The sequence below is a fragment of the Lingula anatina genome, chromosome 5, assembly GCF_051362555.1.
Source record: "Lingula anatina isolate TDL-2025a chromosome 5, LinAna3.0, whole genome shotgun sequence".
Taxonomy (NCBI): Eukaryota; Metazoa; Brachiopoda; class Lingulata; order Lingulida; family Lingulidae; genus Lingula; species Lingula anatina.
Window position 1 is genome coordinate 17,495,464 of NC_141771.1, and position 23,723 is coordinate 17,519,186.

Sequence of the window (23,723 nt, forward strand, 5' to 3'; positions counted from 1 at the left end):
ACTGGCACAGAAGTTCGAATTATAAACACATTTAAAGACTGAAGGGCATGGCGGCTGAACAGAGTTGTGTTCTGATGGTTCTAACATAACGTCATGATCAGAGTACAGCATTCTCTCTTCGAGTACTGACTACTGACTTCTACCTTTATTTCTATCTTTATATACCTTCACATATATAATTACATTACATTGGCTTCCCAGCCAGGTGGGTTGCCAGAGTGGTCACTTTAATTTAATTACACATGTGATAAAGAAGACTTCCAGACTGAGTCCTAAATGGCTTCTGCCAGTGGACAATAGATTGATAACTTAAACTGATTGATCAAGGTGAATAATATAGTTACAAGGCAGAGGACCATTCCTAAATACATTTGAGGTGGATGTATTTGTTAATCAAAGACATGGCTTCTTATTTAATTGAGTTACAAAGTGACTTCTTTAAACTTGACCTGTAAACATATTATATAAGTATACATCCTGAAAATTTAACCCGTACATCTTTATAATTCAGGACACATAATGTTTTATAACAGCTTTATAAACTTGGAATTGATCATATTTATAGTTGCTATTTCAATGAAAAGTTGAGAAAACCGAAAATTCATTTAAGGCATTTAATTACAAGTATGACAGTTCGATTGGAACCATACAGACATATATGTTATTGCCCCCTCTTAATTATCACATATATTTACCATTACCGCTGCATACCGACGTACTGAGCGAATTTTTTCCTTACTGTTATCCTTGCCTCTTGATGTGGATTAAAATCTTAATTGACACCTCAGAAATGTATGTTGTAAGATAATGCCCCTTTACAAAATGAAAATTACTGGCTAATTGTCCTAAACATTGACAGATCCAGTATCGCGAATAGCTAAAGAGGAGTATTTTGTTGTGCAATCCTGCCCTTGCTGCATAGACTTAAAAAAAAGTAATTCGTGACAAATTTACAGCTATTTTTGCCAGCGACGCAACCGGGTCTATTGGGTAAAAGTTGCAGGTTAGATAAGGTTTTTTTCTTCTTCTTCTATCTTTAAGAAATGAATAATTTCTGCAGCAGGTTCTTTTAGGTTCAGACCTCGAGCTCTTTTTCAATTTTGATAATAGTCTGTGTGACAGGAATGACAGTCCGCTAGCTATAGGAACCGGATCCGGAGTCCGTTCCCATTACTTTGTATATGTGGCATCCGTCCTATATATACTAACCTCAATACTCAAACTTTACTCTAACCTGTACCAATCACATGAGATCCTCGCTTTCCATTCATAGGACTACTATTCCTGTCATCCGGCGCTGCATGAATCAACCAATATGGTATAGCGGTATGTATACCCATCCAGAACACACGATACACAGCGTGTAAGGCTATAATGTAGACTCTATGGAATATACCTAGAATCCTTTATTATTTCCATGCAGTATATAGTTACAAGTCATACAGTTATCGCACGAGAGACAATTATTGGTATAGAAGCTTAAGCCCCATTGTACAGTACTTGGTATGCACCTACTGTACATCATGTATCATCGTCCAAAGATATGTACGTTTACTAAATACTAGCACTAAAATAAATAATTGTACTTCTTATTTTTCAGATGTTTCCCATATTCTGGTCTCTGTTACTGTATCTTACGGCGACTATCGCTGTATCCACTGTACAGGCAAGGTGTTCATTCATTCCTGAGTGTGAGGCATGCTATATAAGCACATACGGAGATACCAGGGAGCAGGATTTGTGGACGGTGATGTGCAAAAATTCTTTTATTGATTGTCGTTTTGTACGGCATTGAGGTCTTTGAATGCGACAGTAGAGCTTCTGGATTTCAGTTACAGTGACTTAATACTTCTCGGCTGTTCACATACATGCAGCTTTTACGGCAATGACACACTTTCCGTGTATGAAATAGACATGTCATCCACGTCCTTGCACTATCTTCCCTCCTTTGGGAGAGGGCTGACGTACTTACTGAACAGTTTTAAAGACAGACTGCGGACACTTAAACTTCAGTATGTACGTTTGTACGGAGAAACTCTGAGTTTTTCTAGCTATCCGATGTTAAGGAATCTTGACTTGAGTGGCACATTTACTGCACTACATGTATTTTTTGGGCGCGTATCATTAGTCGGAGCCGTGTACCTGGAGATGCTGTACTTGGACAACAATCACCTGATTTATGTGCCTTATGAGATACGTAATATGACATCTCTGAAACACCTGTCTCTACAACATAATTTCTTAAATAAAACTTCTCTAAACAAGCCCGACATTTTTCCATTGACATTAGAGTCACTTGATTTAAGTCACAATAACTTCCAAGGAAGCGCATACTTCAGCTGGATGAATTCGGTAAATTTGCGAACCTTAAGAATGCAGAACACGTCTATTGGTTATTATGATCTTCCCAAACGACTCGGGAACATGTCCAATCTCGAAATATTAGACATGAGCGCCAGTGTATTAAGCATAAACCCTTTTTATAACATAGAAGTGTTTTCAAGATTGAGGATTTTTAATTTTTCGTTTAACAGACTACGGGAGGTGCCTACAGCAATTCAAAAATCACGCCTACTTCACCAGTTATACTTGCGATCAAACGACATAACTTATGTTGCTCCTAAAACCTTTGTAAATATCTCAAATATGACCGTGTTGGACCTTGGATGCAACAAAATTAGTTCATTGCCTACCTTTGCCTTCTCTGGCGTAGAGGAAAGTCTGGAATTATTGTACTTGGATGGGAACCAACTGGAAACATTGGACAAATGTACTTTATTACGTGTCACCCGCTTGCGTGGACTGAGGATCGGCGGTAACCCATTCCATTGTGACTGCAAGATAGCTTGGCTTCGTTCTTATCGCGATAGAGGAGTAGATATTGATGTGGACAGAGCTTTCTGTAACAGTCCCTTAGAATTTAAAGGGATGGAAGTCAGTGCGTTTTGGACAGAAAGTTGCACTCTCTCACACTTTTCATTGAGCAAGAAAGACTGTTTTGAACTCATTTCTCCAGCTAGCAATGCAATAACTGAAACATCCCCAAATCAAAACTATGATGTTTCTGATGCTGTTTCACAGGTAACTGCAGACGAAGCCCAACCTTTGACGTCCTTTGCAAGACAAACTCTTGCCTCAGCATATCTTGCATTAGGATTCAGCACCACCTGTATTACAATAATTGTCGTCTACATTGGGTATCGATTGTACAGGCGATGTCATGGTAGAAAAAGGAAAAAGAACACTAACAGTGAGAGGACCATGCCTGGGGTACAAGACACCAACTTCACCGATGCTGGGCAAACAGGACCGTACCAGGAATTGGAGAGCGTGTCTCCTTACCAGAATATTGCTGATTTAACCCGGCCAACTGAAAATTACTACGCCGCTTTGAATCCACACACAGCAATTTAAAAGAAACCAATCGATATACAGATAATGTTTTATTTCTCAGTTTAGATTATTTATGTAAATTGCATTGAGACTTTCAAGTCAAGTAGAAAAGGAGTAAACTACACAAGGATTGATACATGTATCATGTTAAAGAAATGTGGATCAATTTGGGTCATGCCCCACCAACGGAAGGCTTATATCACTTCCTTTTTCTCCTTTAACTGCAGGAAAGGCTTATATCACTTCCTTTTTCTTCTTTAACTGCTATTACTATGAGCATGAAACTGGCATTTAACTGGCTTCTAGAATTTTTTATGACCATGCACATATACATGCATTTCTCAAACAATTACAGGTAGACAATACGCCAATATCATATCTAAAATTGATGTGTAGTTTATTGGGTTTAAATAATGAATAGCATACCATTAAAAATGTTCTCAAAATGGCTTCAACATATATCCTTATTATTATAATTCTTATTTTTGCAAATAAACTTTGTAGTATGTGAATTTGCACTAGTAGTTCATTTATTACTAATGTTGTAATAGAGCATTCTGAACCCAAAATAACTATATAGGCCTACTTATACATTTTAAGGTCATGTTCTATAAATGACCCCCCCCCCCCCCCCACCACAAAAAAAGTAAGTTGGCAAGGTGACCGCCTGTGCTCAATTGCTGAGTGAAGGGGACGGATGCATTAAGTTCATGCCTAACGTGTAAGTCCGTGCTGTAATGTTTGATAGGGCATTTTCAACGCAACGTCCGCCTCCATCCAGGTTTAAGAATGGAAAGTCAATTGCTTAAAACTAGTAAGGCTATATTATTCAGTCAAAAAAAAAAAAAAAAAAAAAAAAATTCCCAGCAACCATATTGATTCTTAGTGAAATTGTGGCAGTCTTTGGGCTGTGTAATTACAGGTGGGCTAAGCGCCCTCTTGGGAAGCAGGGTTTATTTTCATTTTATTGTCAAAGCTCAGTTTATATTTTTTCTATAGCGAAATGATCGATTTCTGTTATTGTTGAGGAATGGCTTTCTGCTATTGCGGAACAATATGGAATGGCTTCAATAAAAACCATTCAATAAATCTAACACAAACAAAACGTAACAATGGCTCCGAAATAACGTTACACAGTGGGGGTTGGTGCTATGTTAGTTGCTGGAAAACATAATGGAACAGTGCCTGGACGTACCCCCTCGGAGCAAGGAAGTATTGAGATAAAAAGATTAGGCCAGATTAAAAAGTGGTGTCCAAACGTCAGCAAGGTAAGTGCTAGATTAAAAATAATTAAATTAAAATGATAACTACATGTATACTTAGACAATCTAATCAAGTATTTCATATGACAGACTGGCATTTCATAACTCAAAATGGGGTTTCTAGACATTCTACCGAGGGATCGGACCGAACAGCGCCCCGTCTATACAACATTGGTCAAAAAGGTTGTTCCACCACTAATTCCACGTGCTTTTATTTACAAATGATCACCTCGCAGGTGTAAATTGTCTTAGACAGTGCTTTTTTATTCCAGATAACATATGTAACATCAAAAATGATAAAGAAAAAAAAATACATGTAGTGGTGAAAATTTTCACATCTTATACCATTTTTCCAAATTTATAACCTAGCTGTACCCTTTCAGATCTAATGTTTCACTATGATTTCCACTTGTATACTTCCCCACGGGATATCTATTCAGTGTCTATTAGCGGATTAGACGGCAAACTTTGTAGTAGGTCGCCATATTTGACCTTCGGACTAGTTATTCCCCTATTCTAAATGGGACCATAGGCCAGGCCACCAGTGCCGCTGAGTGCAGCATCAGAATCCTCAGAAAAAAACATATTTTTTGTTCAGAATGTAAAAATGTTATTCCGGTAAACGTAGGATATATATATTAAACCAACAATGAGACATTAAAAACCCAAAATGCTGATTTTTGGTCCTATTTGAGCACATCCCCACCTTAAACGAATTTTAACCGTGTTTTATAAACGGTGTTTGGCACTAACAAGGGGTTAAATATACTAAATGGTCGGTTAAATGTTTAGGAATAATCAATTCATTTTCAAATACCAAAACGCTACATCCCACAGGGCCAGGGCTGTACAAGAGTGACTTTACCAGCATTCCCACTAAATTCCCTACTGGATCCTACATGACCTAGCAGGGTACCTAGCCGCCCCAGTATGTGCTATATTCAAGACGGGAGCATGTAAGATTATATTCCCAGAGCTGCCCTATGATGGGGCACTTGAAACATGTAAACTTATCACTCTTGCTTGTAGAAGAAATGAACTATCTAAAACATTTTTGCATAACATTTACTCCAAAGGACACAAGATCCATCATTCACCACCAGAGATAAATGAAAGTTCCTACACTTAGCGCCGGGTTTATAAGTACACTGTGCCAAAACTGAGGACTGTACGATCGTTAAAAACTTTTATCTCATGGGCTTTATCAAATTTTAAGAACTTAGGCTTTTATGAACTTTTAATGTGTATCGAATCATTTTAACACTTACGAGTATATTTTAAGATTGTGCATCTCACCGCTATTTGTTTTTATTGTAAAATCCAACTTTTTAAGTTGCAAATAAATACATATTATTATTATTATTAGCATAGCATCAACAAGATGGACTGGCGTGCCTAATCACCAGACGCTAACGATGCCCACCTACTTCAATGCAAACCTGTAGAATGCGACTGGAAATCAAGTGGCAAAGGAGCGCCCCTATACCAGAAACTCTCTAATCCAAAATTTCTTAAAGGCCTGTGCCAACGTAGCCCCCAGAAGATTACTGAACCATTAACAGTATATCTCAAGAAGGATGCTGGTTTTATTGAAATCATGTGCCTGTCCTATAAATATTAATAATGGCATAGTAACAAGCGTTATATAAGGGCAAAACATTAGTCTGTAAACCTCTAGCCTGTTTTCAATATGACGTTCATTGAAAGCCTAACAAACTCAGCTGTTTTTCGTCTTCAGACAAAATGGTGCAATACGTTTGTCACCCCCTGTATCTGACGTGATATGGAGGGCACAGGGCTGGAGATTTTTTTGTACATTTATCTAGTTTAGATCTACATGTTTACATGTACTGTTTTTTTTTTCTTTTTTAGACCCTCTGTGCCCACCCCCTGGAGTCGCTGTCGCCAAGGAGCCATTTTCACATTTTGATAATTTACATGTACACACTGGCATTCTGGACGTTCGCACCTTGTTCCACTGCTTTGTGCATAACCTTGAAGTACCCCCCCCCCCCCCCGAGACAACGCCCTAATACTGAACAGTGTGTGTGTGTGTGTGTGTGTGTGTGTGTGTATTTGTTCCTTGCATACTATTTTCAGATAACTGTATCATTCTGCTTATTATACAATGTTTGTCAGACCAATCTTCGAGAATTGTAATTTTTTCTAATTTCTTTCCAGATGTATCTTACATTCTGGTCTCTGTTGCTGTATCTTACGGCAACTGTCGCTGTATCCACAGTACAGGCAAGGTGTCCATTTATTCCTAAATGCGAAGCGTGTTATGTAAGCACATACGGAGATACGAGGGAGCAGGATTTGTGGACGGTGATGTGCAGGAGTTCTCTCTGGTATTCGGAAAGTTGTTTTAGTTTGTGTCCTGGATTAAGATATTTGAACGCGACAGTGGAGCTTCTGGATTTCAGCGACAGTTACGTATCATTTGCCGACTGTTCAAATCACCCTACATGCCAGTTTCAAAGCAGTGACATGCCTTCCGTGTTGGAAATAGACATGTCCTACGCACGCGTAGAATATCTCCCAAGCTTTCTGAACATTTTGAAAAACAGTGTTCGGACAATAAAACTTAAGCGTACAAGAGTAGATGAAGAATATCTTACTATTTCGAGGTATCCAATGTTAAGATATGCTGACTTGAGAGGCACATTTCCTGCACAACATAATGGTGTTATATCATTAGCTGGAGCTGCATACCTGGAGACGCTGTACTTAGACAATAACCACCTGAGAAAGATACCTAATGAGATACGTAATATGACATCACTGAAACACCTGTCTCTGCAACATAACTTTTTAAACAGAACGGCTTTGGATAAGCCCGACATTTTCCCACTGACATTGGAGTCACTGGATTTAAGCTACAATGACTTTCGTTATGGTGCTGAATTTAGTTGGATGGATTCGGTAAATTTGCGGACCTTAAGACTGCGGAACACGTCTATCGGTTATAATAGCTATTACTTACCCAAAAGACTCGGGAACATGTCCAACCTGGAAATCCTGGATATAAGTACCAGTGAATTGAGAATGTATGCGTTGCATAACTTTGAAAAGTTTCCAGGATTGAGGGTTTTCAATATTTCCTTCAACAGACTTCAAGAGGTGACTCCAGCAATTCAAAAATCACCCTTACTTCGTCAATTATACTTGCGATCAAACAATATAGGGTATGTAGCTCCTGAAACTTTTATCAATATCCTTAATTTGTCCGTGTTGGACCTTGGAGGCAACAAAATTATTTTCTTGTCTCCCATTGCCTTCTCTGGCTTAGAGGAAAGTCTGGAGCGATTGTACTTGGACAGAAACCAGTTGAAGATACTGGACAAATGTACCATATTACGTCTCGCGCGCTTGCGTAGACTGAGGATCGGCGGTAATCCGTTCCATTGTGACTGCAAAATAGCTTGGCTTCGTTCTTATCGCAATAGAGGAATAGATAATGATGTAGACAAGGCTTTCTGTAACAGTCCATTGGAATTGAAGGGGCTGGATGTCAGTGGCTTTTCGACAGAAGGTTGCACCCCCTCACAATTAGCTTTTGAGGACTGTTTTGAAACCATATCACCAACTTACAACGAACCTTTGACATCATTTACAAGACAGGCCCTTGCCTCATCATATCTTGCAGTAGGATTCAGTGCCACCTGTCTTGCAATTATTGTCGTCTACATTATTGTCACTGGGTGTCGATTTTATAGGCGATGTCGCGGTAAACAAAGCAAAGCGACCACTAAAAGTGAGAGGACCATGTCTGGGGTACAAGACACCAACTTCAGCGAAGTCGGGGAAATAGGGCCGTACCAAGAACTAGAGAGAGCCTCTCCTTACCAGAATGCTGCTGATGGAAACCGACCAACTGGTGATTCCTACGAAACTTTGAATCCACATACAGCAATTTAAGAGAATTTTGGAGACGATAGCATAAAAAGGCAACGAAGTACCGTTCATGTAAATCAAAAATAAGGAACTAAGGATTTTAACCTCAATTATCTAATTACTGGTAGGCAAAAGATACAAAACGTAGAAACACGAAAGGATTCTCATCTTGTTTAGACTTAGATTGAGCCCAATGCAATGTGTCTCCTCTTCCCATTTTTAAGAAGAGATGCACCCTACACCATACCAAAACAAAATGACAGATGGTGCTTTCGTCTTATTTGCTAACTGGCCCTTTAATGGAAACATGGAGGTGCCCACTATTATTTAATGCACTTGGCAAGCGTTTTGTAATTGATTCTGGTACAGTGTAATCTTCAACCGAGTCATTAATCCATAACTATAGCCAAATATTAATGTTGCGCTTTACCAGGTGTTTTTATACTATTTTGCCTCCATTTAAAATAATCTTATACCCACCAATCAAAAAGAAAAAAGAAAAGACAGAAAAACTGGAATTTTTTGTAATCTTTTAAATTTATTATTCAAGTAATCAATCTCAATATATAAATGTTATTGTACTGAATATACTGCCATGATAATATTATATAGCCAGAGGAAAAATGTGTTTTTTTTTTACATTTTCAAAGCATTTGATTATATTGCATTTCCATAAAAGTGGCAAAATATTTTGAAAACAGCGTTTCCTGTGGCCTACAAATGTATGCGTTATTTGCATTTAAACATACGAGAAGTGGAATTATATAATATAAATAAAGTTGCTAACCTGTTTATGAAGATGGTGAGAATTTTCCTAAAACTTTAAAATAAAGAAATACATTTTAGGTTCAGGTACGGTCATTCTGGCGGAGACACCTAAGCAACCCTTCCTAATTTCGACTTAATTAAATGAAAAATAGGAAGTTTCTTGTATGTAATTTGGCCATGAAGCTACCACTATGACCCACTATGACGGCTGGATTGACAAACTTAATTGTCCAGTTAATAAAGGCCAAAATTTCCAGCACTCTGTTATTCCATTTCACACAAAAAGTACAACTTTTGGTGGTTTAGTTAAGCTTTGTTAGATCTTTTAAATTATGTTTGCAAGTGAGCAATTTTATCTAATGTTTTTACTGCGTGCCTGTCTGTAAGCTAACATGACTAAATCCTCCATTTCTGACCATTGGCTGGTGATTAATTTTTTTGCCAACGTCTCCATTCCACCCGTTTTTGTTCACCCTATCACGCAGTGATTATTTATAGCTCTTTATTGTTTATTACACAGATTTTGGGTTTATAAGGTTATCATTTACCCAAGTACTTAGTTTATGTGACAAGAGCAAGCGCTTAATATTCGGTATACTTGATATTGTGTACAGTGTTTTCGAGCTGGCCCGCACTTACGGTCTACCCCCCTGTAGCTATGAGCCAAAGGCCAAAAAATCCAATTTGGCTGCACCCACCGTTGGGCAAAGGTTTCATGATTGATTTTTGTAGTTTAGAATCTGAATTTTTCATCTCTGCTTGTTTTTGACTTTAAAATTGTCCGTTTGTATCGGAGACACACAAAATGCAGGATATATTTATTTGCCATATGTAAATACGTAAAAAGTTGATTTTAAAGGGATAACAACTGTTCATTGTTGCCAAAAATTGGATTCCTGGAGTAAAGGACAATTTTTGCTAACTTACCAATGGTAAATGAATCCATTCCAACATTCGAAGTTGGTCCCTGTTTTTTTATAAAAAGTTTTGTTTTTTTTTTCAATATTTTCTTAAGAGATTATTACAGTGTGTTGCCATTTATGGAGGTCACATGATGTGATGGATGGTACGGATTACAGAATAATTGTGTTAATCATTGTTTTGGTGATAAAATAGACGTTATTATATTTCTATGTGTCGCTTACAATGTAATTATTGTGAAATATGGATATCATACGAACAGTTGTTATCACTTTAAAGTTGATTAACAATTAAATATCATCATAATTTGCATTGGCCACAAGTACTTAGGCATTCTTCAATTTTTCAGGCATTTTACACTTTTCAAGATGGCGAATGAATCCAAAATGACAAATACCCTAATTTGAAAAAAAAAAAATTAATTAAAAATAAGAAATATTTTACATACATGTTTTGATGGATTTGACTTAGTTAAATTCTTTACTTTCAATTTATTTCAGTTACTTTATCTTAAGATAGTATATTTGAACACAGATACCTGTAATCCAAGATGACCACTACATAAAATGGGTTTCTTATTTTCATATGTCAACAAGTGTTTCTTACTATCAAGCATCGGAATACATAATGAATGATTTATTGCACAAGTTATTGGATGAAATATATGAATGAATAAATTAAATTGTTTTGAGGTTTTGTTCAGGGTTGAAAAACCTAAAATGGCCGCAGATTTCTGGATTATAGTGTATATATTACTAAAATATACAAGATGATCTCGAACCCGGAATAACTATAAGCAGAGAGAGAGAGAGAGAGAGGATTGAGTCAAGTCATACACTACATAGGCCCCTACTGCTTTTCTTGAATCTGTCACTGCACTGTAAAAACAATGTTTAACTTTTAATCACATATAACACTCGTTTAGCACCTAAACGCGTTTAGAAATAAGTGTGAAAGCTAAACACGTATAGCTTTTCAAGCTTCTCACAAAAGAAAAAGCTAGCAGTGTTACACGTTTAGCTATGTGTTTAACTTCACCGGTATATGATTCTACATGTATAATAAAGTTATCGCAAGGCTAATCTCATTGGCTAAAGACTTCCCGTGCTATGCGCGTGGAGCTGCTAAACGCACCGAGCAGCCTCCTCGGATACGTAGTGGACTTCCTTGCAATAACTTGCAATAACAACCATCGATGACTGCCATTGGTGTTTTTCCACCAGTGTGGTTTCCACTTCAAATACTGACGCTGTTAATGACCCTATTCATTTAGACGCGGCACAAGCTTCTTCGTAGGCCTCTTCAGGATGTCTGTCAACTCTGTTTTGACAAGTTAAGGGGTATAGGTAAAATCTTACCCCAATAAATAAAACCACGCGATTTCAGTGTTCTACCCAGAAACGGACATGGTCCCCGGCCAATTCATGAAACAGCAAGATGACAATGTTTTGCTGTTAACAGTGGCTTCCCCCATGGGTCATCTGGTATTATAACCTGCTAAAACCAGTCTGGTGTTCACTAAGGGCCTTGAAAAAATGTGGTAATTTGCTCCTCATTCTGACTAGACTGGGTGGATTTGTTTGGCTGCAGCAGCATATCCGGAAGAACAGTGAGTCCTGTACACTGGTCGTAAGATTTCTTTACAATGGGTGTGGCCTCTGTGTAGTTACATCAGTCTGGGCATGACTCTTTAAAACTGTGCAGAGGGTTCCGTGTGACACAATAACCTGTCTGGCAATATCTGTCTTTTTCTCGCCATACTGACACAGATTAACAATTTGGTAAAACATTTTACGCACTGCGACCGCCTGCGTGCAAAATTTCAAATTCTTCTATGCAGTAGTTGCCGACATATGGATACTTTTTGACAGAACCCTGCTTCGCCAAAGCCAAGCTTTGACCAGCCCAAAGGAGCACTACCCAATGAAAACATTGCATATTACACAATGCAGCAGTGCAACAGTTATTGTAGTCAGTAATTTGGTAACGACACCTCTACTCTGACTTCACACTTCTCCACTCACACTTAATATGTGATCTGAGTCTTTTGAAAAAAATATTTCATTTCATCGTCAAAACTCAGTTTATTTTTTTTTTCTACAACGATATGATTGTTTTTAATTATGTAAAATAATTGGGAATAGCTTCAATAAAATCCATCCAAAGTGTCAATGGCAACGGAAAGACGGTACACAGTGGGGCTTTGTGGTGTGTTACTTGTTGGAAAACATAATGGAACAGTGCCCGGATGTACCCCTTTGGAACGAGGAAGTATTGGGATATACCTGTAACCCCCTCTATTACACCTGACATAAAAGTGGTGCCCAAACATCGGGAAAGGTGAGTGCTTAGTTAACAATCATTAATTTAAATGACAAGAATATGGCTTCTGTCAAAGACAATTCAGACTGTCTGAATCATTATTTTATACAACAGACTGGTATTTCATTGCCTAAAAAGGTTTTTTTGATTATCTACACAGAGATCGTACCGAACAAGGCCCCTTGCAGGACCATTGTTCTATCAAAGTGTCATATAATTTCCCCGTTAAATTGAAAATAGAAGTCTAAAATTGTTGAAAACTATCTCTGCAACATTGGTATATAGCCCTGTATACACTGTATATGTAAATACAGGTACATACTGTACATCATACACGTAATAAAATCATTCGCTGGTGTTATAAAATAAGCTACTTGCGGTGCATTTCAATAGTCGCACATTAAAGCCAAACAGTGTTTGCGCAACAGTCTACTAAGTAAATGCAGTCTATGTTCCAGGGTAAAAACCTGACGTCTCACATGTCAGATGTATAGAAATAATTCCTTTACGTTTAACTCGCCTGTTTTGAAATCACTTTGACCTTAGCTGACATGATTGATTATTTATGTCATTTATATCTTGACAAAAGAGAGGTTGAACAAAGCGGAGGAAACGGAATGATAGGAGGTGGTGTGGGATGTTTCGGGTGTGCCCAGGTGCACGATTTAGTTATAAAGGGGGTGACAATAAGACTCATTTTGGCTCTCTTCGATCGCTTCCTCGGCAGATGTGAATTGTTTGACGTGGACAATTTCACTGCAATATGTAAGACATCGAGATGTGAAATTTGTTTGGTCTGCTGTCATTTTGCTTGTTTTCATAGTGTGCTTTTATTTTTGTGTGTTAGAGAGACAATAGGTATAGCCTACTAGTGCCTATGAAGCAAAGGCATGTGGCTCAGTGTGCCAAACTCTGGACTGGATCCACTATTGCCCAAAATGCATATAACTTTTCTTTAATGTTATTTCCAAATATGCATTTAATAATGCTTACGTTCTGAACGCCAGCAGCTTGTTGTGACAACTGCTTTGTGAAATTACCATGATGTATATCCGTTGTAACACCCTGCACTCCCCCATACATGCACTGAACACTGTATAATTGCCATTTCAAGCAAATGTTTGAAATAATGGTGTGAGACTAAGTCATGTCTGAGTATCAACAAGGCGTGTAAGATCAATGTTTAAGTAATTGTCTTCACTTCTTTCCAGATGTATTGCAAATTCTGGTCTCTGGTCATATATCTTATGGCGAATGTCGCTATATCCACAGTACAGGCAAGGTGTCCATTCATCCCTGACTGTCAGGCATGCTATGTGAGCACATACGGAGAAACAAGGGAGCAGGATTTGTGGACGTTGATGTGCAGACCTTCTAGTTTAATAAGATGTTCAAGTTTGTGTTCTGGATTAAGGAATTTGAATGCGACAGTAGAGCTTCTGGATCTCAGCCACAGTTTCGCATTATTTCGCGACTGTTTATATCAGCCTACATGCAACACTCAAAGCAGTGACACGCATTCTGTGTTTGAAATAGACATGTCCTACGCATATGTACATGATCTTTCAAGCCTTCTGAACATCTTGAAAAACAGCGTTCTGACATTAAAACTGAAGTATGCAACAGTGCATCGGTTTATAGAAACTCTGAGTTTTTCGAGCTATCCAATGTTAAAGACTGTTGACTTGAGTGGTACATATCATACATTATATGATGGTGATATATCATTAGATGGAGCCACATACCTGGAAAGGCTGTACTTGGACAACAACTACCTAAGTGAGGTTCCTTATGAGATACGTAATATGAGATCGCTGAAACACCTGTCTCTGCAACATAATTTCTTAAATAAAACTTCTCTGAATAAGCCCGACATTTTCCCCCTGGCATTGGAATCACTGGATTTAAGTCACAATAAATTCCGAGGAAGCGCAGACTTCAGCTGGATGAATTTGGTAAATTTGCGGACCTTACGAATGCAGAACACGTCTATGGGTTATTATAATTTACCCAAAAGACTTGGGAACATGTCCAATTTGGAAATATTGGATATAAGTTCTAGTGAAATGCCGCGGTATGCCTTGGATCATATTGAACAGTTTCTAGCATTGAGAGTTTTTAATTTTTCTTTCAACAAACTTCGAGCTGTGACTCCGGCAATTCAAAGATCAAGCTTACTTCGTCGCTTATATCTGCGATCAAATGATATATGGTATGTGGCTTCTGAAACTTTTAAGAATATCTCAAATTTGACCGTGTTGGATCTTGGAGGCAACAAAATTAGTTCTTTGTCTCCCATTGCCTTCACTGGCGTAGAGGAAAGTCTGGAGCAACTGTACCTTGATGGGAACCAATTGAAAGAACTTGGCAAATGTACCATATTACGTCTCAAACGCTTGCATAAACTGAGGATTGGCAGCAACCCATTTCATTGTGACTGCAAGATAGCTTGGCTTCGTTTATACCGTGATAAAGGAGTAGATAATGATGTCCACAAAGCTTTCTGTAAGAGCCCATTACGATTTAAAGGGATGGATGTCAGTGGCTTTTCGACAGAAGGTTGTGTCCCCTCACAATTGACTTTGGACATGAAGGACTGCATTAAATTCATTTCGCCGACTAGCAATGTCGGAACTGAAACATCCCCCAAGCATACAGATAGCACCACCGGCGCTGATGAACCACAGCAGATGACGTCACCATATGACGTCACACGGGTAACTGGTAATGAAGCTCAACCTTTGACATCATTGCATTTTTCAAGGCAGGCCCTTTCCTCAGCATATCTCGCAGTAGGATTTAGCGCCACCTGTCTTGCAATTATTGTCGTCTACATTATTGTCACCGGGTGTCGATTTTATAGGCGATGTCGTGGTAAACAAAGCAAAGCCACCGCTGAAAGTGATGGGACCATGTTTAGGTTACAAGACACCAACATCGCCAAGGCTGGGGAAACAGGACCGTACCAAGAACTGGAGAGCGTCTCTCCTTATCAGAATGTTACTGATTTAAACCGACCAGCTGAAAATTCCTACGAAGCTTTGAATATACACACAGCAATTTAAAGGTGATCTGGAAATGCCGACCTGTCTCTCGCACCAGAAAATGATTTAAATGAGAAAAAAAAAATCAACTTTGTTAAAATCTGAAACACCGATAATGATTGAAGTAAACTTAGTATTCAGCCCTACACAAAATTTCAGCTTTTTCTGTCAAAGCAAATATGGAAACTGGAAATACACAAGGGTCAACATATTGTTAGACATTTGTGTACTGCACGTTGAGACACTCACTGCATCATTTGTCTTAACGTAAAATGCAGATATGTTGCTTTATTTCCTTTGCTTACATGTAATACCATGGACGTCTACAATGTACAGTAAGTGTTTGCTCTTACTGACTGCTATAAATCACTATACATGTACAATGTGTCACCATAGATACTTATCATATTTCTAAGCAATAAATTTATATTTTATTGCACGTCAGTATATAATGTGTATATATACATTTAATGCATAGCTGATTTTCGGTTATACTAGTTTATGATAAGCATATTACTGATAAAAATCTGTCTCAAATCGACTGGTGTGACTTTTTTTATTAGCAATATATGTATAATAGTCCTTCAGTTAGACCTCCAAATTTTGGTCCGTCGGTACGAATTTTACAGCATTTTATAGCTTTGGCGACTATTTCTGGCAGTAGTTTTGCAGGTCAATTCCATGTGGTTGAGGGGGGGGGGGGGGGGGGGGCAGGGCTGAAAACAACAGCGTCGAGGAGTGGCAAAATTCCCAGCATTGTACGGGGAGTAACTAATTTAATTACGTTTGTACTCTCTGAAGTCAAGGCCCCACTAAAATACAGCATTGGTCAAAAAGGTTGTCCCACCCCCATTTCCATGTACTTTTATTTACAAATGATCACCTCACAGCTGTGAACTGTAAGAAATAGTGCTTTTTATCACGGATACCGTGTCTAACATGATTAATGGTTAAAAAAATACAAAATAGTGGTGAAAATATACATATTTTATACCATTTAGTAAATTTTATAAGAGGTACCCCCTCAAATCGACTGTTTCACTGTTACTTCTACAGATGTAAAGAAATGTCTATAAAATTGAAAAGGTGCCATCAAATGTCACCAAATTCACACACAATTAGCATTAGGGTGTGCTCGTTAAAGATAACTTGCCTAACAGCGTGTGCGTCTACCGCGTACTGCAATTATCTCCTGTAGACGGCGCGACAAGCCTTCAACATGGGTAACAATTCTGTTATGTGGGATATTGTCCCATTCATCCTAAAGAGCGTGGCGGAATTGGTCAAGATTATTTAGGAATTGGTTCTCCTCTGCAATGCACATTCCAATTTATGCCACAGCTGCTCAGTAGGATTAATATCAGGACTCAAAGACGGTTGTCCCATCTTCAGAGCCCTGTGTTTCTGCAACAAATCGTTTGCCAGACGAGAGCTGTGAGCAAGTGCGTCGTCACAATGAAGCCAGTAGTATCCCTGAAGTCACCTCTTGCAAATGGAGTGAGATTTCTGTTGAAAATGTTACATCAAAATGCCCCTGTTACGTTTTGTTCCAAAGGGAACAATGTACTAATACCATGGGCTTGGAATGTTCTCCAAATGCGGACTGATCTAACACCTCAGTCGATATTATCCTGCACACACCCTTCCAAGAGGCATTTTTTAACATGTCTATGGACCCTCTTTGACCATCGATGGGATACAAGAAATAATTTGATTCTGCATCAAAATCAACTTCCTTACAGTGATGGATGGCCAGGTTCAGGTGCCTGTGGGATCACTGAACGTAGCATTCTCAGCTGATATCTCATTCCATCTTCAAGAACTGACTTTGGGGTTAACTTCAGGCTTTATCATGACTGCACACTTGCTCACACCGCTCAAAAACTGGCAACTGTTTGTTGAAGAAACATAATGGTCTAAGGATGGAACCACCATCTTTGAGCACTGATATCAAACTTACTAATCAACTGTGACATGTATTGGAGTGTGCAATGCAAAGGAGAACCAACCCCATAAAAACGTGGACCAACTCCCCCAACTTGTTTAAGAAGAATGGGACAATATCCCACAAAACAGAATTGTAACCCGTGTTGAAGGCTTGTCGCGCCGTCTACAGGAAATAATTGCAGTACGCGGTAGACGCACACGCTGTTAGGCACGTGATCTTTAATGAGCACACCCTAATGCTAATTGTGTGTGAATTTGGTGACATTTGATGGCGTCTTTTTAATTTTATAGTCATTTCTTTACATCTGTAGAAGTCACAGAGAAACAGTCGATTTGAGGGGGTACCTCTTATAAATTTTACTAAATGGTATAAAATATGTATATTTTCACCACTATTTTGTATTTTTTAAACCATTAATCATGTTAGACACGGTATACGTAATAGAAAACACTATTTCTAACAATTAACAGCGGTTAGGTGATCATTTGTAAATAAAAGTACATGGAAATGGGGGTGGGACAACCTTTTTGACCAATGCTGTATAATAAAAAATCTCACACTCGCTTTCAAACGGCATCATACTGACGAGTATAATTTAACTGTAATAAATAGAGCTCAGGATGGAGAATTTACTAGCGGACCCTGTTGTCAGAGTCAAGCACTAGTTTGATTAAAAATATAATTCACTGATATTCGTTTGGGGTGTGTTTGGAAAATTAATCCTATCAATGTAGACCAATTTATAAGAAATAATCCAGGATTTTTTATTTCCATCCTCTTATTCAGATAACATTTTGAGTCATTTTACCTGAAAAATGCTTCAATTTTGAGCTCAGGTGAACTTTGACCTGTTTTAATTGCTATATTACACAATAACAAACAAATTACCCATTGAAGCAATCCTACAGCTAAACAATTATTTCATTGTCAAAGCTCAGGTCAAATTTTTTTCTACAACGCAATGACCGATTTCTATTATGTGGAGGAATGTGTTTTTCTATTGCGGAAAAATATGGAATGGCTATAGTAAACAAACATGACAGAGGCTATATATATGAAATGGCGGTATACAGTGAGAGTTGGTGCATGTTAGTTGTTGGAAAACACAATGGAGCAGAGCCCGGATGTTCCCTTTTGATACGAGGTGGTATTGTCATATAACCCCCTCCACTAATACAGACAGAAAAGCGGTGTCCAGACATCGGCAAAGGTGAGTGCTAGGTTGACAGCCCTTCATTTTAAATGGTAAGCATATAGCTCCTGCCAAAGGTAATTAAGACAGAGTAATATTCAGTATTTCATTTAACAGACTGGTATCTCATTACGTATAAAAGGGTTTCCAGATGCTCTCCAGAGGGATCTGACCGAACAACGCCCCGTTTATTGCAGGACCATGGTGTCATTTCGTTAAAGGCTATAAATCAGTGTGATAATCCCATTATTTGTCTTTAAACGATAACTGTGGTGAAATCTTTTTAATTTTGTTAGAATTATGTGATAGGTTGACAAACTGCGATGCTACGTGTACGTAATAAAAGTGTTGGGTGCAGTGTTATGATATCAGTTACTTGCGGTGTCTTGCGCATTTTAAAAGCAAAATAGTACCAGTGTTTGTACATCAATCTACAAAGTACAAAGCCTCTACGGTTCTAGGGCATATTCTATGTGTGCAGCATAATAGACTGACGTTGTCTCACCTGTCAGATCTATTTAAACACCCTCTTAAGTTTGACTCGCGTGTTGATAATTATGAAATTTAAAACTGTTCAATTTATACATTAGCTGAAATCGTACCTGAGAGCTTTCGTCCAAACACTTAATTACCAGTAGGACTTTATCACTGAAGTTACATGAACAGTTTAGTTAGAACCGTTCACTACAGCACTGTTCCAGATGTGAGACAGGTTTTCTCCCCCCTCCCCCGTCACTGTTTAGTGAAAGTCTCTGGGCCTGAATGTAAATCCCTTTACCCTCGATTGAACCACAAGGGATCACGGCCCAAGACCTACACATTCTATTAACTGCATGATGGTGTGATCAGGTCATCGACATTGATGTGTCGTGAAACTTCAGATGTGCTGGAACAATTAGGTCTCCGGTGCTCATTACATACCTCTCTGCCTCAACAATGTGTATTTGGTTTCACCCACTGCACTCATATCCTTTGCATAAAATTTTGTACATGAGCCCACTGATGTTCTTTTTGTCAGTTTTATCCATACAGTGGCATAGCATTTTCTTTAGCGTCTGATGTGGTTTAAAGCTGACGTTAAACTCAGTGTTTTTTATTTTTGAAAGTCCGTCTCAGATATTCAGACATACCCTTTACGTAAGGAGTAACTATCAAGCCCCTACAATGTTGCTTTGACCTTTGGATTTGTGAGAGGTCTTATTCCGGAGACATTGTTTATTGACACCAGGAAAGAGCTATGTGGAATGCATTTGTGCAAGATGAACTCATCTTTGCAAAAGTTCATTCGGTGTTTTACATGTAACTCTCTATATAAATCTACTGGCATGCATTATTTGTTACGAGAAGCTTGACAGCACATTAACTTGGGACTTCATGGTGTTCTTTTAATTAACAATTGGAGGTTCAATTACTATCTCAACTGGGGCTGGAGGTGCAATTGTATCACTTCTACCGGATGCATTCAAAGTCATAATTTAAATCTGCGGCCCTCAAATAGGGTGCGGTTATCAATAAACTCAACGAACTTCCGAATTGGGAGTTCAGCACCCTTGAAACAACGTATGTAGTTCTGTTATTTCAGGAGAGTCCATGATTTGTACTTGCCCATTTGAACTTAGTATACTCCTATTGGCGGCCTAAAATACATGTAATGCAAACTGGTATTTTAATAAAATCAATAATCACACTTCTTTGTCTTTCCAGATGTATCTTAAATTCTGGTCTCTGGTCATATATCTTACGGCGACTGATGTTGTATTCTCAGTACAGGCAAGGTGTCCATTCATCTCTGACTGTAAGGCGTGCTATGTGAGCACATACAGAGAAACAAGGGAGCAGGATTTGTGGACAATAATGTGCAGATATACTCATACTGTAAGATGTCCTCAGTGGTGTTCTGGATTAAGGTCTTTGAATGCGACAGTGGAACTTCTGGATCTCAGTCACACCTGGGTAACAAACATGTGTTCACATCACCCAGCTTGCAACTTTCAAAGCAGTGACGCACCTACCGTGTTTGAAATAGACATGTCCTATAGAGTCGTGGAAGATCTTTCAGGCCTTCCAAACATCTTGAAGAACAGCGTTCTGACATTAAAACTTCAGTATGCATTAGTGGATCCGTTTTTAGGTGGTTGGAGTTTTTCGAACTATCCGGTGTTAAGGAATCTTGACTTAAGTGGCACATATCCTGGATTACAAAATGGTAACATATCACTAGATGGAGCCACTTCCCTTGAGACGCTGTTCTTGGACAACAATCGCTTGAGTGAGGTTCCCAGTGCGATACGTAATATAACATCCCTGAAACACCTGTCTCTGAAACATAATTTCTTAAATAAAACTTCTCTGAATAAACCCGACATTTTCCCACTGACATTAAAGTCACTGGATTTAAGTCACAATAACTTCCGGAGTGGTGCTGAATTTAGCTGGATGAATTCGTTAAATTTGCGCATTTTGAAAATGCACAACACGTCCATCCGTTACTCAAATTTACCTGCAACTCTGGCGGCCATGTCCAATCTGGAAATATTAGATGTGAGTGCCAGTGAATTAGACACGAACGCATTGAATCACATCGAATTGTTTCCAGGATTGGAGGTTTTTAATTTTTCCTTTAACAAACTTCGAGATGTGACTCCAGCAATTAAAAAATCACGCTTACTTCGACGCCTATACCTGCGATCAAACAATATAGAGTATGTAGCGCCTGAAACTTTTAAGAATATCTCAAATTTGTCTGTGTTGGATCTTGGTGGGAACAAACTTAGTTCCTTGTCTCCCATTGCCTTCTCTGGCATAGAGGGCAGTCTCGAACAATTGTACTTGGATGGGAACCAATTGAATACACTGAACAAATGTACCATATTACGTCTCACTCGCTTGCGTAGACTGAGTATCGGCGGCAACCCATTCCATTGTGACTGCAAGCTAGCTTGGCTTCGTTCTTATCGTGAAAAAGGAGTAGATAATGATGTAAACAGGGCTTTCTGCCACAGTCCATTGGAATTCAAGGGGCTGGATGTCAGTGGCTTTTCGATAGTAGGTTGTGCCCCCTCACAATTTACTTTTGTGGACTGTTTCAGACTCATTTCGCCGACTTTGCCTGCTGCGACTAAAACATCACCCACGGATACTGATAGAGTCTCTGGTGTTGATGAACCAGAACAGATGACGTCACCACATGACATCACACACGTGCATGGAGCTGAATCCCAACCTTTGACGTCATTGCATGTTTCGGGTCAGGCCCTCGCCTCAGCATATCTTGCAGTGGGATTCAGCGCCACCTGTCTTGCAATTATTGTCGTCTACATTACTGTCACCGGGTATCGATTTTATAGACGTTTTCGCGTTGAACAAAGCAAAAAGACCTCTAAAAGTAAGAGGACCGTGTCTGGGCTACAAGGTACCAACTGTACAGAGGCCGGGGAAACAGGACCATACCAGGAACTGGAGAGCGTCTTTCCTTACCAGAATGTTGCTGGTTTAAACCGACAAGCTGAAAATTCCTACGAAGCTTTGAATCCGTACACAGCAATTTAAAGAACTGAAACGCAGATAATGTTTAGTTGATTAATTTGAATTATTCAAGTAAATCACATTGTAACTTTCATGATTGATAGGGAAACAGATGTGGATCAAGTTGGGTTACCCTCTTCCAGAGCCACCGGTTGATTTTTCACAAGATATTCACATATATGTTTTGGGTTAAATTCACGGTTATTTTCTGTACTCGACTCATGAGAAATGTCTACATAATAATAACAGCGGCCCTGTTAGAGGGTATTGTTGAGTCAAGATACCCTACCAACGCAAAAGAGGATATTGCTTCCTTTTTCCTGCTTATACTGCTAATACTAAGAACATCAAAGTTGCTCTTGCTGGCAGCTAAAAAATTATAATATGAGCGCAAACCACAATTCTATAACAATAAGACAATATTCTACTGTACAAGTAAGTCAATACCATATATAAAACAGGCCCGTGGCCAGGGTTGGGGGGGGGGGGTCCCGGGGCTCGAAAGAACCGTCGCTTTTGCTGGGAAAAGGTCCAATCTGGGTAAAATTGATCTAGGTACATTAAAGTTTTATGGGAAAGGCCCACTTTTTCAGAAAAAGAACCCCCCTTTGGAAATTGCTGGCTACGGCCATGTAAAATATATGTGTCATTTCATTATGATTAGCACATCACTAACATAATATATAACTTTCTCAAAATGACCTACATTTATCTTTGTTTTTTGCAAATATAGCTTGTTATATGCGAATTTGTACTACCGTTGCAGCTGTATTTGTTTTAGTGGTGCTGTAATATAGGATTCCAAAGCCAAAATGACTGAAGACACACATTTCAAGTCAGGTTTTATTAAGGATATTGTCACCCTTCGCCCAAAACTCCTTATTTACTGCCTTTCATACATTCTTTTGGGTAACAACAAATCTTCAGTGTTCAGTAACTAAATTAATTATCATTTACACGTATGTCATCATTATATGGTGGACGTCATAATTGCGATTTTAGGGTAATAACTGAAAAATCGGTTTCTGAAATTTTCAATATCCTTAAAGGCTCCCCCCCAAAAAAAAGTTGGCAAGGTGACAGTCTGTGGGAGTTTGTTAAGGTTAATTGGTGTAAGTCCTTGCTGTAATATTTGATAACACTTACAATACCAGGAACACCTTCATTCAGGAGTATACGAGGAAAGCCCATGCACTTCTTGGGCAGCAGTTTTTTTTTAATTCACTGAAAAGGTTCAGTTTTTTGATCGATTTCTATTCATTATGATTGAGAAATAATATGAAATAGATCCAACATTCACAAAAACTAACACACACAAAAAAAAAAAAAAAAAAAAAAAAAAAAAAAAAAAAAAAAAAACGTGTCAATGGCTATGAAATTGCGGTATACAGTTGGAGTTGGTGCAATGTGAGTTACCGGAAAACACAATGGAGCAGTGCCCGGATGTTCCC

The 23,723-nt window shown here is 38.6% G+C and overlaps 1 protein-coding gene across 1 annotated transcript; it reads left to right on the forward strand.

The window, feature by feature from the left end:
- Positions 1 to 13,810: 13,810 nt before the first annotated feature.
- Positions 13,811 to 15,676, forward strand: LOC147761763 (uncharacterized). Its single transcript, XM_087014066.1, has one exon. The coding sequence runs from the start codon at positions 13,811 to 13,813 to the stop codon at positions 15,626 to 15,628; it is 1,818 nt and encodes a 605-aa protein (XP_086870192.1). The 3' UTR covers positions 15,629 to 15,676.
- Positions 15,677 to 23,723: the final 8,047 nt, after the last annotated feature.

Excerpts from the sequence above, each read along its gene's own strand:
- LOC147761763 (XM_087014066.1), top strand. The coding sequence starts at position 13,811 with ATGGCGAATGTCGCTATATCCACAGTACAGGCAAGGTGTCCATTCATC.